The sequence below is a fragment of the Zalophus californianus genome, chromosome 2 (genome assembly GCF_009762305.2).
Source record: "Zalophus californianus isolate mZalCal1 chromosome 2, mZalCal1.pri.v2, whole genome shotgun sequence".
Taxonomy (NCBI): domain Eukaryota; kingdom Metazoa; phylum Chordata; class Mammalia; order Carnivora; family Otariidae; genus Zalophus; species Zalophus californianus.
This window is the reverse complement of record NC_045596.1, coordinates 119,976,163-120,001,347: the sequence shown is the minus strand read 5'-3', so window position 1 is coordinate 120,001,347 and position 25,185 is coordinate 119,976,163. Positions and strand designations below refer to the sequence as shown.

Sequence of the window (25,185 nt, the reverse complement as noted above, 5' to 3'; positions counted from 1 at the left end):
CCAGTGCCTTGCGCCCACTATGAGAATGAGGTTGCTCATGTGTCATTCGCTGAATGACCTACATGCTCAGCATTATTCCCTTTATTTAAAAAAAAAAAAAAGATTTTATTTATTCATGAGAGACAGAGAGAGGCAGAGGCAGAGGGAGAAGCAGGCTCCCCATGGGGCAGGGAGCCCGATGAGGGACTCGATCCCAGGACCCTGAGATCATGACCTGAGCTAAAGGCAGACGCTTAACCGACTGAGCCACCCAGGCACCCAGCATTATTCCTTTTATAGTCTCATGACTAGATTTATAAATTTGAGTAAGACAAAGCAAGTCACAATCACAAGTTCAATAATTTATTTCCTTTAAAGGAAAGGGAAAAAATAACCAACAGGTATTTTGAGATGTACTAATACGGCGCATCTCAAACTTCAGTATGCCTGAAGAATCACCTGAAGAGTTTAAGACTTAAATTTCAAGCCCCCCGCCCCCCAAGAGATTTCGATTCCGTAGATTACAGTGGGATCTGAGAATCTGTATTTTTTTTTAAAGATTTTATTTATTCATTTGAACAGAGAGAGACACAGTGAAGGAGGGAACACAAGCAGGGGGTGTGGGAGGGGGAGAGGCAGGCTTCCCGCGGAGCAGGGAGCCCGATGCGGGGCTCGATCCCATGACCCTGGGATCATGACCTGAGCCGAAGGCAGACGCTTAACGACTGAGCCACTCAGGCGCCCCTGAGAATCTGTATTTTTAACAAGCTCCCAGCTGCTGCCACTGCTGCTGGTCCTCAGACCACACAGTGGAGTAACACTGCTCTAATATATTTGGGATGTAATGACTTAAATGCTAGTATATTGAAACATACCAGAAAAATTCCTGGTAAAACTGTCTGCAGATAAAAGCATTTTCTCTGACATAGTTTAGGTGAGGAAAATCATTCAATACTAAAAAATAAAATCCATGTTACTTTGATGTCATGTTAATATAAAGGTATCTGTTGAACAGCTATTAAGATTTCATTTTGCTTTGGCAAAATGTTTTAAAGCAGTGCTCTGCAAATTTTTCTGTGCATATCAATCACCTTTGTGGATCTTATTAAAATGCAGATTTTAATTCAACCCATCTGGCATGAGCTTTCTTTCTTATTTTTTGAAGATTTTTAGTAATCTCTGGGCGCCTGGATGGCTCAGTTGGTTAAGCGACTGCCTTCGGCTCAGGTCATGATCCTGGAGTCCCGGGATCGAGTCCCGCATCGGGCTCCCTGCTCGGCGGGGAGTCTGCTTCTCCCTCTGACCCTCCCCCCTCTCATGTGCTTTCTCTCAAATAAATAAAAAAAATCTTAAAAAAAAAAAGATTTTTAGTAATCTCTACACCCAACATGGGGCTCAAACTCACTACCCCAAGATCAGGAGTCGCACACTCCTCCAACTGAGCCAGCCCCGTGCCCCTGGTATGAGGCTTTAGATTCTGCATTTCTAACAAAATGGTTCTAAAGGTTCAAAAACCTTCACCTAATCACTGTTAAGTCCAAAGATTACTGTGATCTCAATTTTCAAAATACATCGACTCGGGGTGATACTTTTTGTCAAGTGAAACTTACACCGCTGAGCGATGCAGGAGACCTCAGCAGAAAAGTGGCTTCAGGAAAGGAGAGTCCTACACGGTGAGGATATTAGAATGCTCCCCACGCTGCTTCTGCGGGCAAGTTTACCAGCGAACAGCAACCACCTACTCTTAGGCGGTATTTCTAAAACCTGCCACAAATCTAAGTGTATTTTGGATCCAGATACAGCCATACCTCATTTAATTGTACTTTGCAGATACTTATTTACTTACAAATTGAAGGTCTGTGTTTATTTATTGACAAATTGAAGATCTGTGGCAACCCTGTACGGAGCAAGCCTATCAGTGCCCTTTTAACAACAGCGTTTGCTCATTTCATGTCTCTGATTCACATTTTGGTAATTCTCACAGTATTTCAAACTTCATTATGTTATGGTGATCTGTGATCTTTGATGTTACTTTGTTTTGGGGTGCCATGAATCATGCCCATGTAAGAGGGCAAAATTAATGGATAAATGTTATGTGTGTTTTCACTGCTTCCCTAACTAGTTGTTCCCCATTTCTCTCCAGGCTTTCTTGTTAGGGGCCAACGCAGCTGTTGACTTTCAGTTGAAACAGATGTTCATTGACCATTCTGAAAATCCTAGGGCCCTTCAGAATTATGCTAAATGTACTCTGTGCTCCATAAATAGAACAAAGCCTGGATGACAGCACATTTGTTTACAACATGGTTTACTGAGTATTTTAAGCCTACTCTTGAGAACTCCTGCTCAGAAAAAAGTTCTTTCAAAATATTACTGCTCATTGACAATGTATCTGGTCCACCCAAGAGTTCTGATGGAGATAGACGGATGAACATTGCTTTCACATGCTAACAGCATCGATTTTGCAGCCCACGGATCCAGGAGTCATTTCGACTTTCACGTCTTTTAATTTAAGAAATACATTTCATTAGGCTATAGTTGGCATAATGATTCCTCTGATGGATCTGGTCAAAGTACACTGAAAACCTTCTGGAAAGGATTCACCATTTTTATTTTTTTAAAGATTTTATTTGAGAGAGCCAGAGAGAGCACAGATGGTGAGGAGGGGCAGAGAGAAAAGCAGACTCCACTTTGAGCAGGGAGCCCAACATGGGGCTCGATCCCAGGACCCCGAAATCATGACCTGAACTGAAGGCAGACACTTAACCAACTGAGCCACCCGGGCACCCCAGGATTCACCATTTTAGATGCCATTGAAAAGATTCGTGATTATTGAGGAGACGTCAAAGTATCAACAGTAACAGGAGCTTGGAAGAAGTTGAGTACAACCCTCTTGGATGATTTTGAAAGGTTCAACACTTCAGTGGAAAAAGTAACTGCAGTCGGGGTGGAGGGAAAAACTAGAAGTGGGGTCTGAAGTTATGACTAAGCTGCTACAATCTCATAAAACTTTACTGAATAAGGAGTTGCTTACATGAGCAAAGAAAGTGGCTTCTTGAGATGGAATCTACTGACGAGGATGCTGTGAAGACTCCTGAAATGACAAAGAACTTGGCCTATCCCATCAACTTAATAAAGCAGCAGCGGAGTTTGAGAAGATAGACTCCCAATTTTGAAAGCACTTCTAATGTGGGTAAAATGCTATTAAAAAGCACTGCCTGCTACAGAGAAATCTTTCACGGGAGGAAGAAATCTTTCATGTGGCAAACTTCATTAAGAAACTGCCACAGCCACCCCGACCTTCAGCAACCACCATTCTGAGCAGTCAGCAGCTATCAACATTGAGCAAGACCCTCCACCAGCGAAAAGATTACAACTTGCTGAAAGCTCAGGTGAATGTATTTTTAGCAATAAAGTATTAAGGTATTGCTTTTTTAGACTACAATGGTATTACACCACAGTGTAACTTTTATATGCACTGGGAAACCAACATAGCCATTTGACTCACTTTATCGCAATATTCACTTTATTGCAGGGGTCTGGAACTGAACCCCCATTATCTCTGAGGTCTGCCTTTATACTGAAATAGGTTACACTATTTTATAAAGAGCTGTTCCTTCCTTGAAAATGGTCCTAGGAATCAGGTCACAGACTGTCATACGCCTAAAGCAAGTCCATCATTTTGCACTTGATTCAACCTCTTCAGACTGTTTCAGCTTGAGACCGCCCACTGAATTGCCCACAAAAATACTAACAAAGGTGTCAAGGGCTGGCAGCTCCTCAGAAATGGAATTTATAAATATTCCTTAAAATAGCACTAAACCCATCTATTACTCTAAGGACATGCAGATCTTTAAAAAGTATATTTTCTTTTTATAATATTTAAAAGCATAATTCTAATTGGAAAAAAGTTGAAACTACTAAAATTGGTTGTTAGATACCAAAAACTGGCCAATATATTGCTATTTCTCATTTATCAATCTCCCTTAACTAAACATAGAGTAACCTGTAAAGGCATTTAGAGGTCCATAAATGCAACTATCCCAAATTAGGGCTGCTTAGTTCAGATTCCGTAAGTAAATAAAACTAACACTGTAATGAGCATATGCAAGCACTGCTATAAAATTAACCACACTTTGTCTACTATATAAATTTGTAATGTCCTAAATTTTTTTTTTAATTTTGAGAGAGAATGCGAGTGAGCAGGGGGGAGGGGCAGAGAGAGAAGCAGGCTCCCGGCTGAGCTGGGAGCCCGATGTGGGACTCAATCCCAGGACCCTGGGATCATGACCTGAGACAAAGGCAGACGCTTAACCAACTGAGCCACCCAGGCACCCTGAAATGTCCTAAATTTTTAAAAGGTTTGCCATTGGAAAAACTTCCATTATCTCTTTTCTCCAAGGTTCTGATTATTTAAAATATTGAAGTTGAAAGTAATGATTATATTTTATTAGTTTTACCTGGATATCTTCCCAAGGGAATATAACCTTTCCAACAAATAATATAAAACCTTAATTATTAAATGAAATATTCTGGGGGCACCTGGGTGGCTGAGTAGTTAAGCGTCTGCCTTCAGCTGAGGTCATGGTCCCAAGGTCCTGGGATCGAACCCCACATCAGGCTCCCTGCTCAGTGGGAAGCCTGCTTCCTCTCTCACTCCCCCTGCTTGTGTTTCCTGTCAAATAAATAAATATTAAAAAAAAAAAATCTGGGTAACAGATTACTGTGACCTTGGTCACCCATGTGAACTACCTAGTCTCTTCTAGGTTGCCTTTAGGCACTATTCTACCTATTTTTGGATACCTAGCTCTTCAACTGAAAATTGAGGGTTATCAATTAAAAACTCGTTTCCAATTTTGAATCTATCTCCTCTACCACTTCCCTCTTTTGAAAGTTACTTTTAGCTAATTTTTCCTTCTCTTAATTAGCAATACAATCAGAATCATGGCTCTATTCTTAAATATGCAATAACTTCCTAACTGACCCGTGGAAAAGAAGTGTCTCATACTTGGGCTAATTACAATGCTGAATTTGGATATTTTTCTTTCATGCTTTTTTCAACTGTTTCCCTTTACATGTTTCTATTTTAGTCCCTGAGCCCTCAAGGGCTAAGCACTATACTTGATTCCTTTAACACATTCCCACTCTCTGTTTTCCCACTCCTACTCCGAATCCCCCACCCCAACCAGATGGTATTAGTCTGTTTCTTTTCCTCTTAAAAACATTTCTTTGGTGACTTCCATAGTTTTCTTCAGCCTTATGGTTTTCCAAGTAGTTTGTCCAAAATTAGGCCACTCCTCTTAAGAATGATAGCGCTTTTCATGAAAAAGTACCATTTCCTCAAATTCTGAATACATTAGACCCACAACTGTTTCCAGAATCCAAGGTTAAAACGAGGTCAATTTGGGGGGAGAACAGAAACTCATTATAATTTACCATAAACACTCGATTTTGCTTGACACAGCAACAACTCCACATTTTGCAAAAGTAAGCAGTATTAGTAATACTTTAGAAATCAGCATTATAAATAAAAATCTCAATTATGTGTGGGCTGACAACAATGACAAATGATAGAAATTTTAGAAGAAATCTAAGGTAAAGAGATAATGTCCTCGGGGGGAAAAATCAAATAAGAAAATTAAAGAAATGGAAAGAAAAGACCACTTTAGGATTATAAAAGTTATATTTATTCACGATGCTACATTTATTGCATTCCCTTAGAAAAATGGAGAACTGTTTATGTACCCAATTTGCACATATAAAACTTTATACAAATTATGTGTAGCACATAAAGGCCTCTGGTACAGCTAAAATCCTGACACTACAATTTGGGTAATCCTGCTTCAGGGTCTCCAGTTTATCAAGTCTGTTCATAGAAAATAAAAACTGGTATTATACTCAATCTTGCCGTTCACACTTAGAAATTATTTTAAAATATAAAAATTTCAATTACTCTAAAAACTCAAGGTAAACTGGAAGGGGACACACATTCTGTTACCAATTTCAATTTAACAGTATGACAAATCCATACTCTGTTTTGGCTGGGTCTTTTTAAAAAACAAAAAACCACCTTAGTTTTGACATTATCTTTCTAAGTTGTGGCTGCTTCGAGAAGGTAATTTGTCAAAACATTTACCAAACAATAAAAAATAATATTCCTTTTACAAAATAGTACAGTAACACTTTAAGGAACCAGAAAATACTAAATGTCTTTGGCTATACAACTAAAAGGTCAGTCTTCCAACAGAATAGGGCATATTCACACCTCAGAACCAACTACAGAAACAGAAAGCATAACAGAAATATGCATAGAATTTAATGATAATTTGTCTTGCCTTTTGTTCCATTCTACCCATGTAATAATCAAGGAGAATGCAATTTACATAATCTTCCCAGATGAGACTCTATATATCACTACAAAGATACCCAAATTTCTGCAAAGGCAAAGTGAATTAAAACAATTACACAACTAAGTGAAGACCAAAGGGACAAATGTTATTTGCTATTTTTTTTAGCTGTTTCCTTGTTTTTTAAGCTTTGAGTGTAGAAATTATAGCTGATAAACAAAAAGTCACAATCTTCACAAATGGAACTATAACAGAAAAATAAATCAAATGAAACATTTATTAATAAATGAAGCCTGTTTTATTACTTCAAGTGTTAATGATAAAAAAAATTTCAGCACAGCTGTTGCATTTAAAAAAGTGAAACTACATACTATGTTTCTAAGCTCAGTAAACAGATGAACCTGATGTCTTTGAATGACATTAACAATTGAGCATTGTACAGTACATCTTATGAAGACCCGTAAATTAAAGAACTACTGGTTTAAAGTTAGTGATTATGAAACAAATACGTATTCATAGTTTCAGCTTCTTTTTTCTTCCTCGACCATCAGGTGCTCCATCCATTTTACGTTTCTGTGTCTACAAATGAACAGAAGGATTCCTTTTCATCACAAGACTAGTATTAAAGGTAAAATATATGGACTCTTCTACTTTACTAATAACTGCTACACAGTAACAAGTATTAGACTTTCTTACCCAGAATAATCTTAATTCTCCAAGTTCTTATCTACTCCTTTTACAAACACAAAAACTTTAATGCCAATGAAATAATTTGTAATAATCAATACCCCAAACAAGTATAACATGCCCTCATACCAAAAGAAAGCAGTACTAATTATTTTATGGGGTTTTACATAAATACCAGACATTACTCAGGCATTCATTTACTCATGACTTTCTAAATTACTACTAAATAAAAAGACGACTTTTTCTCCCTCCTAAAATACCTGTTTTCACATTGCTAAGATATCACTGGGACAATAAACTAAATCGTAGAAGTCAGTAAAGGTTGTAAAGCCACTGCTTTCCTATTATTTCTTTACATAGTCTAATTTATACCTTGCAGTCTGCTCCCAAGGTCAAGTATAGCATTCACAAAACATACCTTCCCAAATTTTCACGAATCCCCAAATTATGGAATACCATCATAACGGGATATTCCCCACACGATGCAATCAAATTTAATTTATACTTTTAAAAGCAACTCAAGGCTGCATTTACAAAAAAGACTAACACATCAATGATAGCCAAGTAACGTTCAAACTCTTACAAGTCTTCCAAGAAAATATTTACATATTCATGAATACTTACCGAAGGTTTTGGTCCTCTCTTCTTTTTCTCTGCCTTCTCCTTTTCTTCTAGTTCCATGTTTTCTCTTTCAATCAAGGTAATTAAGGTGTTACACCTCCTCTGGAGCTCCTAAATTGTAAAGATAAATTTATATGGTAAACATGTATTTTCCACCTACAAGTTTTCAGGATACCTAGGTTTTAAAATTGTAACACTTTAATAGTGTAGTATGTAATTATACATTCCCCCACAGATAAAATCTAGAACAGCCAAAAGAACTGATTTTCATATATAATCCATGCTATGAGGATAAAGATATCAATGTTTTTACTTCATTATTTAAAATCATATTGTTATTTATGTCTTCTTAAATCCTTCCTTCCCTTACAAATTCAAGCAGTGAAAATAAACAATATATGCTACACTGCTCCTTGGTACCTATGCCTGAGAACTAGCCTATATATCCAAAACTGTAATATAAGCACACCTATTTCAGGGTCAAAATCAACCAGAACTTCACTAAAGTGTATATCCTCTTTCCCTTTAAAGCACAGGTACTAGAATCACGGTAGTCAGTGTACCAAATGCCAGCTTTCCCAACCGTGGAAAAGTAGCTGAGATCTACATCATCTCTCTAGCAATCTACAACCCTCTGTGGGGGTTGTAGAACGTGTAGTGTAGCAGCAGTATATAACTCTGAAAACAAGAGAAGGCCTTTTGCATCATTGCTGACTATTTACTTTTGTAAACAAAATAGTTTTCTTGTAAAAACACACAAACCACAACAAAATCATTTAAAAATACTGTTACAGAAGACACCATACAAGGTTTAGAAATATTTGCAATATAATCTAAAGCTAGAAGGTAATAAAGTTCTGTACTTAACAGGTAAACTGAGGCACACATGCCAGAATGTGGTACAGATGTGCTAAGGTCTCAATACTCTTGGCTCTAAGGCAAGAGTATTTATCAGAAGGGGCCATTCACATACAATCATTTCTTATGTGTGCTCTAACATGAAACATGTTTGGAAATAACTGTTTTAGACCATGGTATTGTACTGGTAAATCAACGTGATACTGCGTTTTGTTTCACTCACTACAAAATCATTCTTATTAGCTATATAAATTGTTCCCACTTGAAGACAAAACATAGAGCTGTAGCAACTGAATCATTCTATCCTCAAATTTTATTTATAATGCAACATTTCCCAAACAAGGATACACAAACAGTAGCCACTGTTAATGTTCAGTGAAAAATAATCCTTCAGTGGTCAAACATGAAGACTGTGTACTGTCCCCAATCTTGAAGAGTGACAACATACTTTAAATACACTGAGAGAAAAATCTCACTATATAAAATGTTTAAACTTTGCCCATCCCAGTATATCCCAAACTTAAGACTACAAAACATTTTGGGCATTATCATCCTAAAGAACACAAGATGGAAGTTAAAAGCTTCAAAATGGTAAAATACATAATAAAAAAAGGCAATTCATCGAAGCTAAACTTTCCTGAATTAGAACTTTAGGTCATTAGGCACGGAACTTGCTTATCAGAAATACTCTGGTATTGAAAATAAAGTGTTTTACTACATCAAGCTATTTTAAAATAATCCAGACAGGCAAATGTCTGAATATGAGTTCTTTCTTCATAGAAATGTGTTCATTTATAAAACCAAAATTATCTGAAAAATACAAGTTTTAAATTATGATCATCACATTCAAAAGGTGAAACTGGTGATGTTTCCTATTTAGAACCTGATTAAAGTAAAAAAACTAGTCCTTATCCTATGTAGTTATGTTAAAAGTTATGTGATATTAAAAGAGGATGGAACCAAGAAATTTTTTTAAGTTATCCATGATATTAGATTTTTAACTGTAGATGAGAACTGTTTTCTAAGGAACTGATTTAACCCATGATACTTATAGTATCGTAACAAAAATATACTCCAAAGATGGGGTAAAACCACAATTTTCTCTTAGTAAGTTACCTACCTTCAAGAATATTAAGCAATACTTACTCTGAACTGTTTGCTACATTACACAGAAAGGCCCAGGGACTCACCATTGCAGTTCTGGACTTAAGAAACCAGTCAAATCTGAACTGAGGAGAGTTGCGAATACACTGTCGTAATTCATCATAAACATTTTCTTTGTCGAATCCAAGTTTGTGAAGCATACAAATTAGGAAACGATCCTCTTCTTCAGTGTAGTTTTTCCCTTTGTTAGTACCATATGATATTCTCAGCTGATGAAAAGGTGCTTTGTACCGTCCAATCTATCAAGTAAAATTTTATATAAAATATAAATCCTATATAATCTTATTTCAAACTTAGCTTTAGTAAAATTAGCTAAAAATGTTCCATTCCAAATCAGAATTTTCTATCCAAAGCACCTCAATCGCATTATATGACCTTTGCTGTGAAAACAACTTCATAGTCTTTATTATTCTAAAGAGAAATACAGGCTCAGACTTTGTAGGAAAAAGCTAATCATAGGGACCTCTGACCCAAATATATCAACTGAAGTACTAAGGTAAATTCTGTTGAGAATACGTATAACAACTGAATACTGTTCTCTGAAGAAAATCTTCATTTTAAACCATTTCATTTCCTTTTATTATTAACATATCATGTATTATTTGTTTCAGGAATACAGGTCTGTGATTCATCAGTCTTACACAATACACAGCACTCATTTCCTTTTAAAAAGTTACTTTAACTCGCATATTCTCAGATAGGACTTATATCACTAACTACCATATTTATTAATATACAAAGTACCTTCGTATCAAGTGCTTTTTTGATACTAATTCTTCTTTGAATTCTTGCCTCTCCTCTTTCAATCTGAGCCATAATCTTCTCTATGTCCTGGAGTTCATTGCATCTTTCCCAGAATACAGCTGGTAAAAGAGTAAAAATTGGACAGATGGGGCAAGTGGATGAAATGGGGAAAATATAAATAATTTATCATAAATAATTTGCTAAGGATTAAGAAATGTTTCCATTTCTCTCACGTCTAATACTACAAATAAGTCAATTATTTAATTTCTCAGTTTCCTTAACTGTAAAAAAAAAAAATGAGATGAACTGGATGATTTAAGTATCCCCCAACTCTTAAATTTCTGTTCTTGAATTCTAAGCACGCTCATCACCGCACAACTACCTCTTCACTTGACAATCCAAGTGATTTCAGGAAATAGACAGGCACATAGTACTTGAGAAGTTATAGAAAAAAATAAAATGAAAGCACAATTATTCAGTGACCTATTCTTATTTTCTTAGCAATAGCCAGTTAGCTAGGGTAAAAAAAAAAAATAGTAACAACTATGCCATTTTAAAAAAGAACATTTTCCAACTCAGTTTTTTAAAAACACAAAAAATAAGGACCTAAAAGTGGTGGCAAAATTTAGCTTATCAAAACATAATTCAGAATAAAATCTGAACTCAATAGCTCTCCAAAAACCTGAGAACATTCTTGTATCTATTAAAATAATAAAAGAATTACCTGAATACTCAATAACTTCTTCCGGAGTTTTTCCTTCTACTTCTCTTGCTATGTTTTCAATATCATCACGACCCCACTTCTCATTAGCTTTGATAAACTGATTAAAATCTCTCTTATTCCAATTGGTAAATCCCTTCAAGGCAATGGAAACAAAACATTTAACAGCACACTGAACATGGATAAGATGCTATTACACTTACCAATATTTCTAAAGTATTAGAAAATTTTCAATTACTCTTAGGTTTTAAGTTCTTTTTAAAAGTGGTAGCTTTTCATTCACCTAACATGTGCATTTTCAGCAATACATCACATATTGCTTACATAACCAAACAATTAAATCTCAGTGGAAGAGCTTAAGTAAGGAATGCTGCTGAAAAAGTAACATTTTTGCTGAACTCTGAAGGAATAGCAGGAGTTTGCAAACAGCAATAAACATCATAAGACTGAAGAGCAAAGATGTATCAAGTGGGAAAATGGAAGAAAAATAAAACTTCAAAAATAGGTTAAGGCCAGATTCTAAAAGACCCTGATTAAACTATAAAGACTGTTAAACAAAAGAGTACCAAACAGAGACGTGTAATTAAGAACAGTAACTTAGTACTGTTCCAATGCGGAAGAGTCACAGGAAAAAAAAATGAATACCAGAAGAAAGGTAATCAAAAGGATATCCACTCTACCAAGGCTGGTACAAATCTATAAAATCTATTCAACTACCTCAACAACTACTGACAAATCAAAATGTAGCATATACCCATATGCTCATGCTTTATCATTTCCAATTACTTCACTTTCTAAAGAAAAAACTTGTAATTCTTTGTATACCCCAACATGACCTAAACACAGTACCTTACAAAGTAATGGTTACTAAATTTTATTTTGAATAAAGACTCTATATACCTGTGTTAGAAGCTTCTCTTTTTCCTCTAACTCTTCGTCATTAAGGGGTTCAGCTTCATCAATTTTAAGCTGTTCTTCTTTTTGTGCCTGTGCCGCATTTGGTAGGTCAGGATTTCGAGGCACCTAAAAAAATATTTTTTTATGTCATCCATCAGCAGATTTTAGGAATTATGTGTTGAACTAAATTCTTAATCAACCAAATGATATTTTACACGTTTTAATAGAACCATGAAAAAACAAAACAAAAATTTGTTTTAAACTTAAACCAGATTAGTATGAACAGTGTTATTCCCATTACCTTGTACCCAATAGTTTTTCTGTAATAGAGAATTTCTTTTTCCAATAATTCAAATAAACGTGGAGGAAAGAACTGGAAATCCTGAACATTAGGTTGTTTTGGAGGTCGAGGAGCCTAGAGAAAAAAAACAGTTATCATCCATAAAAAAGAAATTCTTTTGCTTTTCCATAAACTATGATGGCCAATTCTCCAAGCAACTGAATCTATCATTAATAATGAACATGAGGGGCGCCTAGGTGGCTCAGATTGTTAAGCGTCTGCCTTCAGCTCAGGTCATGATCCCAGGGTCCTGGGATCAAGCCCCGCATCGGGCTCCTGGCTCGGGGGGGGGGCGGGGGGGAGAGACTGCTTCTCCCTCTCCCTCTGCCTCTCCCCTTGCTCATACTCTATCTCTGTGTCTCAAATGAATAAATAAAATCTTAAAAAAAAAAAAATAATGAACATTAATCAAACTTTAAATGCATATATTCACAACTAGTTTTTATAAAACATTTTAACAAAAACTGAAGGAAATACACCGTAAGAAGCCACAAAAGATTCTAATTCTCAATCTGATTTAACTGTAAGAATATAAGAAAAAAAGGGACGCCTGGGTGGCTCAGTCGATTAAGTGTATGCCTTCAGTTTAGGTCATGATCCCAGGGTCGTGGGATCGAGTCCTGCACTGGGCTCCTCGATCAGGAGGGAGCCTGCTTCTACCTCTGCCTGCCGCTCCCCCCACTTGTGTGCTCTCTCTCCGCCTCGCAAATTTTTAAAAATTAAAATCTTAAAAAAAAAATAGAATATAAGAAAAAAAATTTACATTTCGATATTTTTGGATACTTTATTGCTCTATCAACTCACCTTGGGTGCTTTGGGTTCACTGACACGAAGAGCTTCCCTAAAATAGGCATCAACAGCATAGTTGGCTTTTCTTTCTCGTTTAGGTGGCTCAATCCACTCTGTGAATGCAATCTAGCATATGGGAAACAATGCATATCACCAACTTTGATTATTTACAGTCGCAAATCTTAGGTGAACACAACTCACTGTGTACATCATTACAAATGTTGTTTGTAAACAGTGAGATATTCATTAGATCCTGGACTATAAGCTCTACGAGGCTGGGACTATGCTACTTTGCTCAAAACTATGTAATTTATACATAGGACAGTGTCTAGTGAATAGCACAGATATACAGCAAGTATTTCTTAACCAAATGGAGAACATTTGGGAGTTGGGGGGGCGACCTACAGAATATATGCTATAACCCAAACTAGCAGAAAAATATAGATACGTATTTAGCCTAGAAAAAATTCAGAGGATATACAAGCCTAAATGTTACCAGAAAAAACACTGAGTAGAACTATTTTTTTTCTTCCAACTTGTAGGTATTTCCTAAGTTCTCTACATACTAACAAATATTACTTAAGAAACTAGAAAGTTTTTTCCCTTTAATTATTACCATTCAATTCTGTTTAAAAAAAAAAATCTAGTAAGGTTGTGGCAATTTTTTTGCCAATTATTTTAATTTTCAAAGATTCCAATTATAAATCACCCCACACAATATATTTCAACTATAAATGTATACAGTAAGCCTCATTGCAGAAATTTTGAAAACATTTCAGAGTTTACTAACTGAAAATTCGACATTACATGTAAAAGTGAAAATAATTTAGATGTGAATATACAGAAATGACTGCGTTGAGACAAATTTACAAGGCATTACACCTAACACTTAAAATTCCAAGTTTCAAGTAAAATAAAGTCTTCAAGTAACCAAAATGTCTTTCAAAAATTACCTTTTGTTTTTCTCTATAATCCTCTCCTTCAAAGTTATAAACACTCGACTCTGTATCCATTGTAAAGTTTCTAAGTGAGCTTTCACCCATCTTGGAGAGCTTTTCATTCATCTCTGCAGTCTACGGGAAAAAAACACCCTATTAGATTGAGAATAAAAAAACAAACAAACAAAAAAACTTGAGAACTGTAGTTAAAATAAGTTAGGCTTTGCAGTACATAAAAGCTTTTTTTGGTTCACCTAACAAGTATTTCCTCAAACAGTCCTGATTTAAAACATGTTATGTATTAAAAACATTATCATTTAACCTATTCCTCACCTTCTTTGCGCCTCTTTCCAAAATACCATCAATATCCTCATCAGTAATCTCACTTTCTTTTGAAGCAAATACATGTGTTGCCCCATGTCTAATCATTTGAAGCATTTCATCTTTCCCAATTTTGTTCAGATTCTGATCCACAAGCCTTCCTGAAAAAAAAAATTGTATAATGTTAATCGAACAACATCTGTCTTACTGAAAACTTGGAACTTTAAATGTTAGATGTAATACCATGTATTTTGCCTCAAGCATCAATCATTCTGATAATTTTCATTTTCACATAAAACAATGTCAGATTCTTAGCTGTAAGCTTTGAAATATTCTAAAGTTAATCTATCACATAATGAAGCCTACTGTATACCATCTCAATAAAATGTATTCTTGAATGGGCTGAATAATAGCAGAAGTTGGGATGTTTGAAAATAAAAATTATTAGCAAGATTTTTTAAAGTATCAACAGATGAGATCATTATAAAGACAAGAAGTTTCTGATAAGCAGAAAGACATTAATACTAATACTCCATCAGCTTTTTCTTAGAAAAGTACAAAAAACAAGACAAAAAGGTGAAGTACAAAAAAACCTTCATATTACCAAGCTTTAGCTAAGGACTGAAATATACATCAATTTCTGAAAATTTCCTAATCTTAAGAACTGAAACTCTTATTTTGATCATAGAAGACATTCAGCCTAAGAAAACTAAGATCTTCAATTGGTAGGAATTTGGCCAACCCTGTAATTTGTGTTTTCAAAAATACAGGAATCAAAACAAACAACCAAAATACCATAAAGAATTATTTCTACCCTAAAGGGCCATTCACATAAACTTACATAAAGCTTCAATTTTTGTATTCCAACCAACTTGTATGACTTTCAAAGTTAGGATTTATCTTTAGAACGTTTCTTTGGTTTGAAAGCAATCTCACTGCTATCAAAATGTTCTCAGTCTTAATTGAAACTACTTCCCCATTGGACAGAGGAGGAGCTATTCAGACATAAAGCGGTTCTATGATTTCTCACTGTTTTTAATTACATCCCTTACACTCCACAACAGTAATGCAAAGGTATACACCTAAGGCTTGCTATTTGACTAATGCCCACAAACCTATTACCACAAAATTTGGCTCTAAAGTTTGCCCCGCCCCCACCCCAGGGCGCCTGGGTGGCTCAGATGTTAAGCGTCTGCCTTCGGCTCAGGTCATGATCCCAGGGTCCTGGGATTGAGTCCCGCATCGGGATCCCTGCTCCTTTGGAGCCTGCTTCTCCCTCTGCTTCTCTCTCTCTCTCTCTCATGAACAAATAAAATCTTTAAAATAAATAAATAAATATATAATAAAATTTGCCCCCCAAAACCAAAAAACTAAGTAAAAAAACTCAGCTTTTCTAAATTGATTATAAATTAATTTTCATTCTTTTTTTTTAAAAGTGTTTCACAGATGAGAATAATTAAAAATATTACAAGGCAAATGTTTTTCTAAGAATGCGAGGCAGAAAAGAACTAGCCATTACATCAACATGAGAAACCTTTCTGTTTGGCAGGCTCCAGAGACTTTCATAAGTAAACACTTCCCTCTAATAGTTAATATAGTTCTTGGTCTTAGATGAGTCACTTCCTAGCTACATGAATGGTAAACAAGTGACTTGCCTCTACTTCTCATGCCAACCTCAAGCTGGATAAAGGAGATAATGGATGCAAAGTATTTAGTACCTTGCTTGGCACAAAGTAAGCACTTGATAATAAGTAATTATTAATAAAAACTAACAATAAGCCATCATTTATTTCACATATTTAGAGATGTGGCTAACACTATGGTTGGCATTAACAGAATATGAAAGAAATGTAACATTCCCTTACTTACCTGGAAATTAAAAGCCGGTTAACAAAATGAAGTCACACAATATGAATCATCAGCGAACAATATTAACAGTGTATCTCTCCTTATAAACAGATTAAAAGTACATGCTCATAATGCAAATTTGAGAATAAAGAAACGATTATAAGCCTGAGGTTATTGAGGATTCCCACTCTCACCCTGTAGTCCTATTTACATAAATGTTTATTCTGGGTCTCCCCTCTCACTAAATTATAAACTCCATGAGGATAAGAACATTTGTTGCTTTCTTTCACCATTGTATTCTCAGCACTAAGAACAATGCCTCACATCTGGTGGCTGTTCAGTAAATAGCTGCAGACTAGAAAAAAAAAATAACATCAGATTCTTTGTTTCATTTTTATTTCTTCATTTTACCCCAGAATAATTAATAGAGTACTTTTCAGTACATGTAAATTATACTCACCACAGCTCTATTTAATATGTACCACACTGAATGCTGGATATTTTATATACATTTCCCCCTTTAATCCTTAATAATACTAAACTTTATTTCTCTTTATCCCCATTTAACAGATGAGGAAACAGGCTTAGATGGTATAAAAGAACTGCTACTGCTGACTGGCAAAGCCAATATGCAAACTTCAACCTTCCTGAGCCCATACCTATCCTCTTATTAAAACTAAAACTTACTATTTTCTGGAATATGAATATTGTTCAGGCTGCCAGCTTGATTCCATAGATGCTCAATAACAAGAACCTCCTAAAAAATCTAGGAAAAAAAATTTGTTAATCCAACTCAGTAAATTTTTTAAAGTTCTAAGGCTCACCTTGTTGAATGACTATTGAATCCAGTCTGAGTTTCATCTCAGCACGTTCCACTATTCTTTCTTCCACAGTGTTATCAGTTATAAAGCGGAATACTCTAACAGTCTTGGTTTGTCCAATTCTATGTGCTCGGTCCTAGGCAAATTACCATGTTATTTTAAATACAGTTAAAAATTACGTAAGTAACATGACTGTGTATACTGAAAAGCAAAATTAAAATATTCTCAAGTGTGGAAGTTCTTAATGTAACAAAACTATCCTAAAAATAAATTGGTATTAGATTAGTATTTCCTAGATTCTCAAAGTTTCCCCATTTCAATCAAATTAATTGGTTATCAAAGGATAACTTCTAGGAGGTATGGAACACAACAGATGCTGAATCCGTGAGAAACTATCTGGTTACTTTCACTAGATTATACTGATATGAATTTCACATGTTTCCAGGGGCGCCTGGGTGGCTCAGTCCGTTGAACATCCAACTCTTGATTTCCGCTCAGGTCATGATCTCAGGGTTCTGAGACCAAACCCCGCATCCCTTTCCCCTCTGCTCCTCCCCTGGCTCCCGCTCTCACATAAAATCTTAAAAATAAGTAAATAATAAAATTCACATCTCCAAATAAGAAAGACAAATTATAATTAAGTTGGATGATAAGGTTTTTTTTTTAATCTTTCTTAGGTTTAAATTCAAATTGTTTTTCTACCTAAATCATATACAAATTTTCGCTGCTATTAGGGAAAGAAGTGACATAAATAAAAGAACTCCACAAATATAAATATCCTAGTCTTTAAATTCACCCAAATAACTACATACAAGTAGTCAAATTAATTTGAATTCCATTTCTGTTTAAGTTCACAAAACACATTCTTACAAAACATCCCTATTTGTAACTGATCAATTTTCCTCAACCACCCTTATACAGGATAGGATAAAAGCAACCAACGCCAGAGTTATGGTCAACAATACCATGGGTCAAGTCATTAACAGTATCAAACTTAAGAATTTGTAAGTTTTCATATTAATCTACAGATCATAAATTTTCTCAACCTAAGAATGATCTTCCTGTTCTAGCCAAAGAACTCCCACACAGGGGTATGAATTTTAAGCATCCAACGTGGTAGGAAGGTTTGTAGCCCACCAAACCTGTTTCCCTTTCCTCCTAAGGCACAACTATACTATAATTTGCCAATTCCCTTGCACCCAGTTACGCTATGTGATTAAGTGCTGGCCAATGATTGTGACTTTCAGGTCTGACCCATAAACAATTTCCTAGGCCATCCTCAACTCTATCCCCCTTCTGCCATCAGGATGCACAGGATACAGCTAGACTCCGAGGTTCTAAGATATGGCAAAGCTGTGAGATAGACATATCCTGCTTTAGATGAGAGATCACCTACAAAACACCCTCTCTGAATTATTAGGTCAGAGAAAAAACTCTACTGGGTTACGTCACTGACATATGCAGACCATTAGCTTGCTCTAATGAAAATATTAAGCTCTAAGAAAATATTAAGAATATATTTACTGTTCTCTTACCATAGCCTGGAGATCTACTTGGGGATTCCAATCTGAATCATACAAAATTACTACATCAGCAGTAGCAAGATTAATGCCAAGACCACCAGCACGTGTGCTTAACATGAAAACAAACTTTGTGCTGTTTGGCTCATTGTATGCATTGATGGACTCCTATAGATATAAAATAAAACAAATGTCAGGAAATTATTTTATCTGATAATTTTTTACCTTCCCTCCCTGGATTTTACTCACTTGTCTTTCATCATGGGGTGTCTGCCCATCCAATCTACAGTACTCATAATTTCTCCACATGCAATAATCTTCCAAAATATCCAATACCCTTGTCATCTGACTGAAGATTAGTACTCGTGAACCTGTTAGCAAACAGAACAGCTCATTTTCAGAAGCTTCAAAAGTAAAAAAAACTTATTTAAAAATTTAAGGCTAATCAAGGGCACCTGGGTGGCTCAGTAGTTAAGCGCCTGTCTTCAGCTCAGGTCATGATCCCACGGTCCTGGGATCGAGCTCCGCATCAGGCTCCCTGTTCCCTGGGAAGCCTGCTTCCCCTTCTCCCACTCCCCCTGCCCCCCTGCTTGTGTGCCTGCTCTTGCTGTCAAATAAATAAAGTCTTTTAAAATAAATTAAAAAATAAATATTTAAGGCTAATCAAAACTAAGACTAACCAGTTACCCCTTAATTCTAAGTTACCTAGTTGGCTATAAGAAAAAAACCATACATTATTTATTTATCCAAGTCAGTTATTCTCCCCATTTTTCCCACAATGGCACAAACAGAAAAGGGTAATATCCGTACAACACACTAAGGTAAACGGAAAAGGTATTTGTTCTTGCCTGTGTCTGTCCCAAGGCTGAGAGAATCATTCTTTTTATTCCACATGCACTTAAAAATAACCTTCTACCACCCCCACCACCACCGCAATTCCCCCATGTGCACGGCCCTGAACATTCCCCAACACATACCCAAAACCCACCTCATTCTAGTTCTGAAGACCCAATTCCAACTGAAAGACCATAACAACATAAATGTGGCCTCACATCTACATGGTCATCTTTCACTTATGCCATGATTCAAATTATTCAACTGCCTTCCATTTCTTTAGCCAGCTGCACAATGCCTTCACAGCAGAATGTATGAAGACCAAGGAGTCATTATAAAAAAATAAAGATTATGAAATTATCTTGTCTCGGAAGCTGAGGCTGATAATCTACTGGTGTCTCACCTTGTACCTGAGATGCCTAAGGATGTTCAATAGTCCCCATTTTCCTTTCAGAGTTAAATGTAGCTTTCGTTAATATCTGAGTATTTCTACCAAGTTCTTGTGATTCCCTTCCACCAATTCAATCTTTTACTACTTAGCTTTCAAGAAAAATATTTTAGAAAATATATTTCCACAAAAAAGTGTAAAAGCAAGAAAAAAGTAAACCAATTCACTGACAACTCTTAGGAGGTTGATAGTCAATATCCTAGAGGTGACTGGTACAAAAGTCATTCTTATGAAAACACACAAGAGAAACACAAATGGAAAAATTTGAAATCTGACTGTATTATTTCACATTACAGAATTGATAATTTGTGTATGAAAAGCTTTGATGTCTCGGACTTCCTTCAAATTAATCTGCGAGGAGGAAAGCAGGTACAGTACAGATGTAAAAAAGTTTTGCCACGAGTCTGTAATTACTGAAGCTGGCATCACACTAAATACATTCTACATTCATGTATTTTAAATACATCTCTATACATACTACATACTCATTTTCACATAAAAAGTAAGCATGTTACAAACAAAACTGCTTTGGGTCCATGCACATGTCTAGTAATTTATTACTGTTTAACTTTATTACTAAAAATTTTAAAAATTTGTCATTTAAATAACTTAAAAATCCACATAAATAATTGAAAAACAATATATGAACACAACAACACTGTCTACCAAAGTATCTGGGAACTATGTGTGGAGAGAGCATTCTTAGCACTTTATAACAAAAAGCTGACATATCTAGGAAAGCATATATAAAATGAGAACTCTCCCCAAAATCCACGATTGTTAATCCTAAGAAGATTTATAAGCCTAGAACTGGGGGGAGAAAGGAAGCTCAGCTAATAGAAGTTTTTAAATGTCCCACACTTCAACTTTATGAAAGTGCCAGGATTAGTAATTTCAAACTGTAGTGGTCCCTTATTTTACACATCAGAATTTCATCACTTCTCAATTTGTTACCAGTAACATAGTTACCTTGTTCTTTTAATTTAGGGAGCAGCTTGTCTAACACCACCATTTTGCCACTGTTGGTAACTAGATGCATATCTGTTGTATAAGGCGGACCAGGTTCAGCTCCATCAAATAGATACGGATGATTACAGCATTTCCTCAACTGCATCAGGATGTTCAATAACCTCATTTTGTCCATCTTCCCTGCAGAGTTTAATATATCTATATCCTTCATTAATATCCGAGTATACCTATTGAGAAGAAAAATATTTTAAAAGGGTTCAAATGTGCCCTGACCAGTCCCTATTACTTTCCATACTTAATGCCCTCCCCTACCTCAACCCAAAAATACCTGTGAAGAACCCATCAACTTCTAAGATGTGGTTAGGAGTTTACCACGTATTAAAACATCTTTCTCTTTCCTTGTTTTTCTTTATTCCTCCCATTGTTCTAATGTTCACACTTACACTTTGGGCCTAGAGATCCAAAACAGTATGTCTCCTTGGGATGAATTAAAACAAAGCAGTATGACACAACATTTTTAAATAATTAAGCAAAACTTAAAACTTAAGTTTTATTATTTTTATTTTTTATTTTTAAGAAATCTCTACACCCAACATGGGGCTTGAACTTACAACTTCAAGAAAGAGTCACAAGGTCTACTGACTGAGCTAGCCAGGCACCCCAAAACCTAAGTTTTAAACATAATTTTAATTTGTACTCTTTTCCAGGAGAAGAGTGTCAATATTCAATTACTATTCAATGCATAAGTGTAGCACTTGAGTGAGAACAGATCTAAGGAGGGAGGAAGAATCATGACAGGGTAAGACATGATGATGAGAATAAAATGAAATCAATGAGATTTAAATATAAATAAAAGTACATGGGGGGCGGGGGAGATATGAGGGCAGTAAAACTAGAGCCACGGGCTATCAATTTTTTTTTACAGATAGAAAGGTCATCATGAATCAACAATGTGAAATAGCTGTAGAAAAGATTGTCACCTTAGCATATATTAACTTATCTGCTACCTTATAAAAGCCTTCCAAAAGTTTTAAGAACATTTAGTATGGACTACTTTCTACAGTGGTCATGTCTTTCCTAAGTAACATGCCCATTTCTTTACATTTTATCCTTTCTTTTTACCAACAACTCCAGCCCCTTGCAAATACTTATCAAGTATGGAATTAAATACACTTGAAATGTAGTGTAACCAGTAAAGAGTAAGTATGGCTATTTCTCTCCTTTGAACACTACACTTATGTTAATATATGCTAAGGTAACAATCTTTTCTACGGCCATTTCACATTGTTGATTCATGATGACCTTTCTATCTGTAAAAAAATTTAATTCTTAGTGGTTTCTAGCCTTTTGGATTTCATACACCCATAAAACCTAAAAAAAAAAAAAAAAAGAAAGAAAGAAAAGAAACTTATGAGGTTTTCAACATTTTTATTATGCCCTAGAGAGGTGTTGAAAAATAACTACCTTATATTACCACCATAAATTCACAAAGGGAATCCCGCCTAAAATAAAACATCCGCTCAGAATGGAGTCTTTTAAATTAAATATTTGTAATAGCTTTATGGACTAAAAGAAAGCACCTAAATTTTCTCTTATCTCTACAATCTCCAACTTCATCAGATCAGCCCTAATCCACAATCCAGTATTTATGAACCACCAAGGTAACCATCTGTCTGCATCTGTGCCACCAGTTTCTTTTTAAAAAACCCAAGTAGAGGGGTTTATATATATATATATCCCTGTTTAATTAATGCCAACTTTAATCCTTGGATTCATAAACTTCCCATCCTGATTATAAGCTAAAAGTTTTAAGATTGTGTATTATAAATTTGATTAGCAAGTCCTAAATTACATGATCTCAAAACTCCAGGTTGAGTTCAACAGAGCAAACAGCAATTCCTTGCAGACACAATTAGGAAAACAAAATACAAATGAAAGTTAGTGAAGAATCAATAGTGATTTTAAAACGTCTAAGAACACATACCATTCCCTTTGCATTTTGCTGAGACCCACATAGATTTTAACTTCCTTCTTCGGAGGCAAACTCTTTTCAACATCAGCTTTAATTCGACGAAGGAGGAATGGACGCAAAACCTTAAAGATCAAAAAGAAACAGAAATTATCAAACAATAATGATGTAATGTATGGTGATTAACATAACAATAAAATTTTAAAAAAGCAAAAACTAACGATGTAATGTATGATTAACAATAAAATTTTAAAAAGTAAAAAAAAGAAACAAATGATCTATATTATTTCAGGATCTCAAAATTGTTTATTAAACACATGGAAATTTATGTTTGAGAATTTCTCCCTTCCAAATATAATTTATTACTGAGTTCCTGAAGGGTAATACAATATCATTACTTATTCAATACATATAATGAATATACACTTGCTATATTGTCATAAGACACTAAAAACTAAATTTTTTTTTTTTTAAAGATTTTATTTATTTTTTTTGACAGAGACACAGCGAGAGAGGGAACACAAGCAGGGGGAGTGGGAGAGAGAGAAGCAGGCTTCCTGCTGAGCAGGGAGCCCGATGAGGGGCTCGATTCCAGGACACTGGGATCATGACCTGAGCCAAAGGCAGATGCTTAACGACTGAGCCACCCAGGCACCCCCAAAACAGTTAAGTTTTGATGCTTTCAACATTCACTGTCTTTGAGGTTTAAAACTAGTTACCATGTTCTCTTATCTATGGATTAAGTTACCTGCATCAACCACAGTCCAGAAGCAGATGATCCTCCTCCTAACATATCATAAGGTCAGTAGTAGACTAACACTACATCACAATGCCTACATCACTCACCTCACTTAATTTCATCATGTAGGTATTTTATCATCTCACACATCATCACAAGAAAGGGGAGTACAGTACAATAAGGTATTTTGAGAGACCATATTTATATAACTTATAGAATATTATAATCATTCTATTTTGTAATTATTGCTGTTAATCTCTCACCTCGCCTAATTTATAAATTAAACTATCATAGATATGTATGTATAAGAAAAAACAGTGTATACAGAGTTCAGTATTATCCGTGGTTTCAGGAACCCACTGGGAATCTTGGAATGTATCACCTGCAGACAAAGGGCCAGGGGGCTGGGGGGTATTACTGTATTTTTATGTAGATTGTCCAACAGTACTTAAAGCTATGTCCACATTAAAATGTTTTTATGGTTAGTTTTTACATTTACTACCCTTTTGGTGGGTGGGGGGGATAGATGAAATAGGAGATGGGGATTAAGCAGTACACTTGTGATGAGCACAGGGTGATGTATTGAATTGCTGAATCACTGCATTGTACACCTGAAACGGACAGAACACTGTATGGTAACTATATTGAAATTAAAATAAAAACTTAATAAAAATTTTACTACCCTTTTCTTATGGACACAGAACATAGAGAGTATACAAATCATGACTACACAGTTCAATAAATTTCAATCAAGTAAACATACCCATGTAATCAACTATCACCTAGATAAAAATAGAAGACTGCAGAAACCCTTCTTGCAACCTTCCCAGTCACTATCCCCCTTAAATTTTAACATCATAGATTAGTTTCGCCTGTTATTTTTAACTTTACATAGAATTATACAATATATACCTTTTATCTCGTTTCTTTTATTCAACATGTTTGTAAAACCTATCCATGTTGTATGTAGCTCATTCTCATAAAATTTTAGAGTATCTACAAAACTAAAGATTCTTTATTTGTATCTTCCTATGTTCTATTTACACTAGCTTGTAAAAATATGATCACAAAGAAATTAAAAACTGGTGAGAAAAATAATCAGCAACACTTCTCTAACGTCATCATGTAAGGAAACTTGTATAGATAATCTTAGCTGACAGCCAGCATCCACTGCCAGATGTTACTAAAGACCTTCACAGCCCCACTGGCCCTCCTCAGAATTGTCCAGGTAAACGCAGCTGTTTAAATCCAGGTAAAACCAGCAAAGAAAACACTCAGCCAACCCATAAGTTCTAGGATTACTAAAATAGATACTATTAAGGGTTTTTTGGTAGGAGAGGGGAGTATTCTGCATTAATAGATAACTGATTCATTAAGTAAAAATGACCTCATTCCTAAGTATACCTATGCTGATTCTGAATATCCTCTTTCATCACGAGACCACAGGAGCTAAGGTAGGAATTTTAAGACAGTAGAGAAAGGTAGCTACCAGACCTCTTCCCGATTTGATAAGCATTTTCACACTACTGTCTGAACAAAATAAACAGTAATGCCAAAAGTGGCTGATTCTGTTATGTAGATTGTTTTACATACATGTGTACCTATTAAAGCAAAGTCTATATATACACTCCATA

General features: G+C 35.4%; 1 protein-coding gene and 1 long non-coding RNA gene across 2 annotated transcripts in view; one reads left to right on the top strand and one right to left on the bottom strand.

Annotated features, from left to right (window-relative positions):
• Positions 1-5,640: 5,640 nt before the first annotated feature.
• Positions 5,641-25,185, bottom strand: part of SMARCA5 (SWI/SNF related, matrix associated, actin dependent regulator of chromatin, subfamily a, member 5) — a 40,584-nt gene continuing 21,039 nt past the window's right edge. Inside the window, exons 10-24 of the mRNA XM_027598185.2 lie at positions 22,828-22,937; positions 20,844-21,070; positions 18,842-18,963; positions 18,608-18,760; positions 17,076-17,208; positions 14,416-14,564; positions 14,098-14,217; positions 13,160-13,270; positions 12,317-12,430; positions 12,019-12,141; positions 11,122-11,254; positions 10,398-10,516; positions 9,680-9,892; positions 7,635-7,742; positions 5,641-6,902 (exon numbers count right to left, since the gene is read on the bottom strand). Of these exons, the coding sequence (XP_027453986.1) occupies positions 6,837-6,902; positions 7,635-7,742; positions 9,680-9,892; positions 10,398-10,516; positions 11,122-11,254; positions 12,019-12,141; positions 12,317-12,430; positions 13,160-13,270; positions 14,098-14,217; positions 14,416-14,564; positions 17,076-17,208; positions 18,608-18,760; positions 18,842-18,963; positions 20,844-21,070; positions 22,828-22,937 (2,001 nt within the window). The 3' untranslated portion in view covers positions 5,641-6,836. The remainder of the gene's footprint in view (positions 6,903-7,634; positions 7,743-9,679; positions 9,893-10,397; positions 10,517-11,121; positions 11,255-12,018; positions 12,142-12,316; positions 12,431-13,159; positions 13,271-14,097; positions 14,218-14,415; positions 14,565-17,075; positions 17,209-18,607; positions 18,761-18,841; positions 18,964-20,843; positions 21,071-22,827; positions 22,938-25,185) is intronic.
• Positions 22,985-25,185, top strand: part of LOC118356708 — a 35,326-nt gene continuing 33,125 nt past the window's right edge. The window contains exon 1 of the long non-coding RNA XR_004819908.1: positions 22,985-24,779. This is a non-coding gene — a long non-coding RNA (uncharacterized LOC118356708). The remainder of the gene's footprint in view (positions 24,780-25,185) is intronic.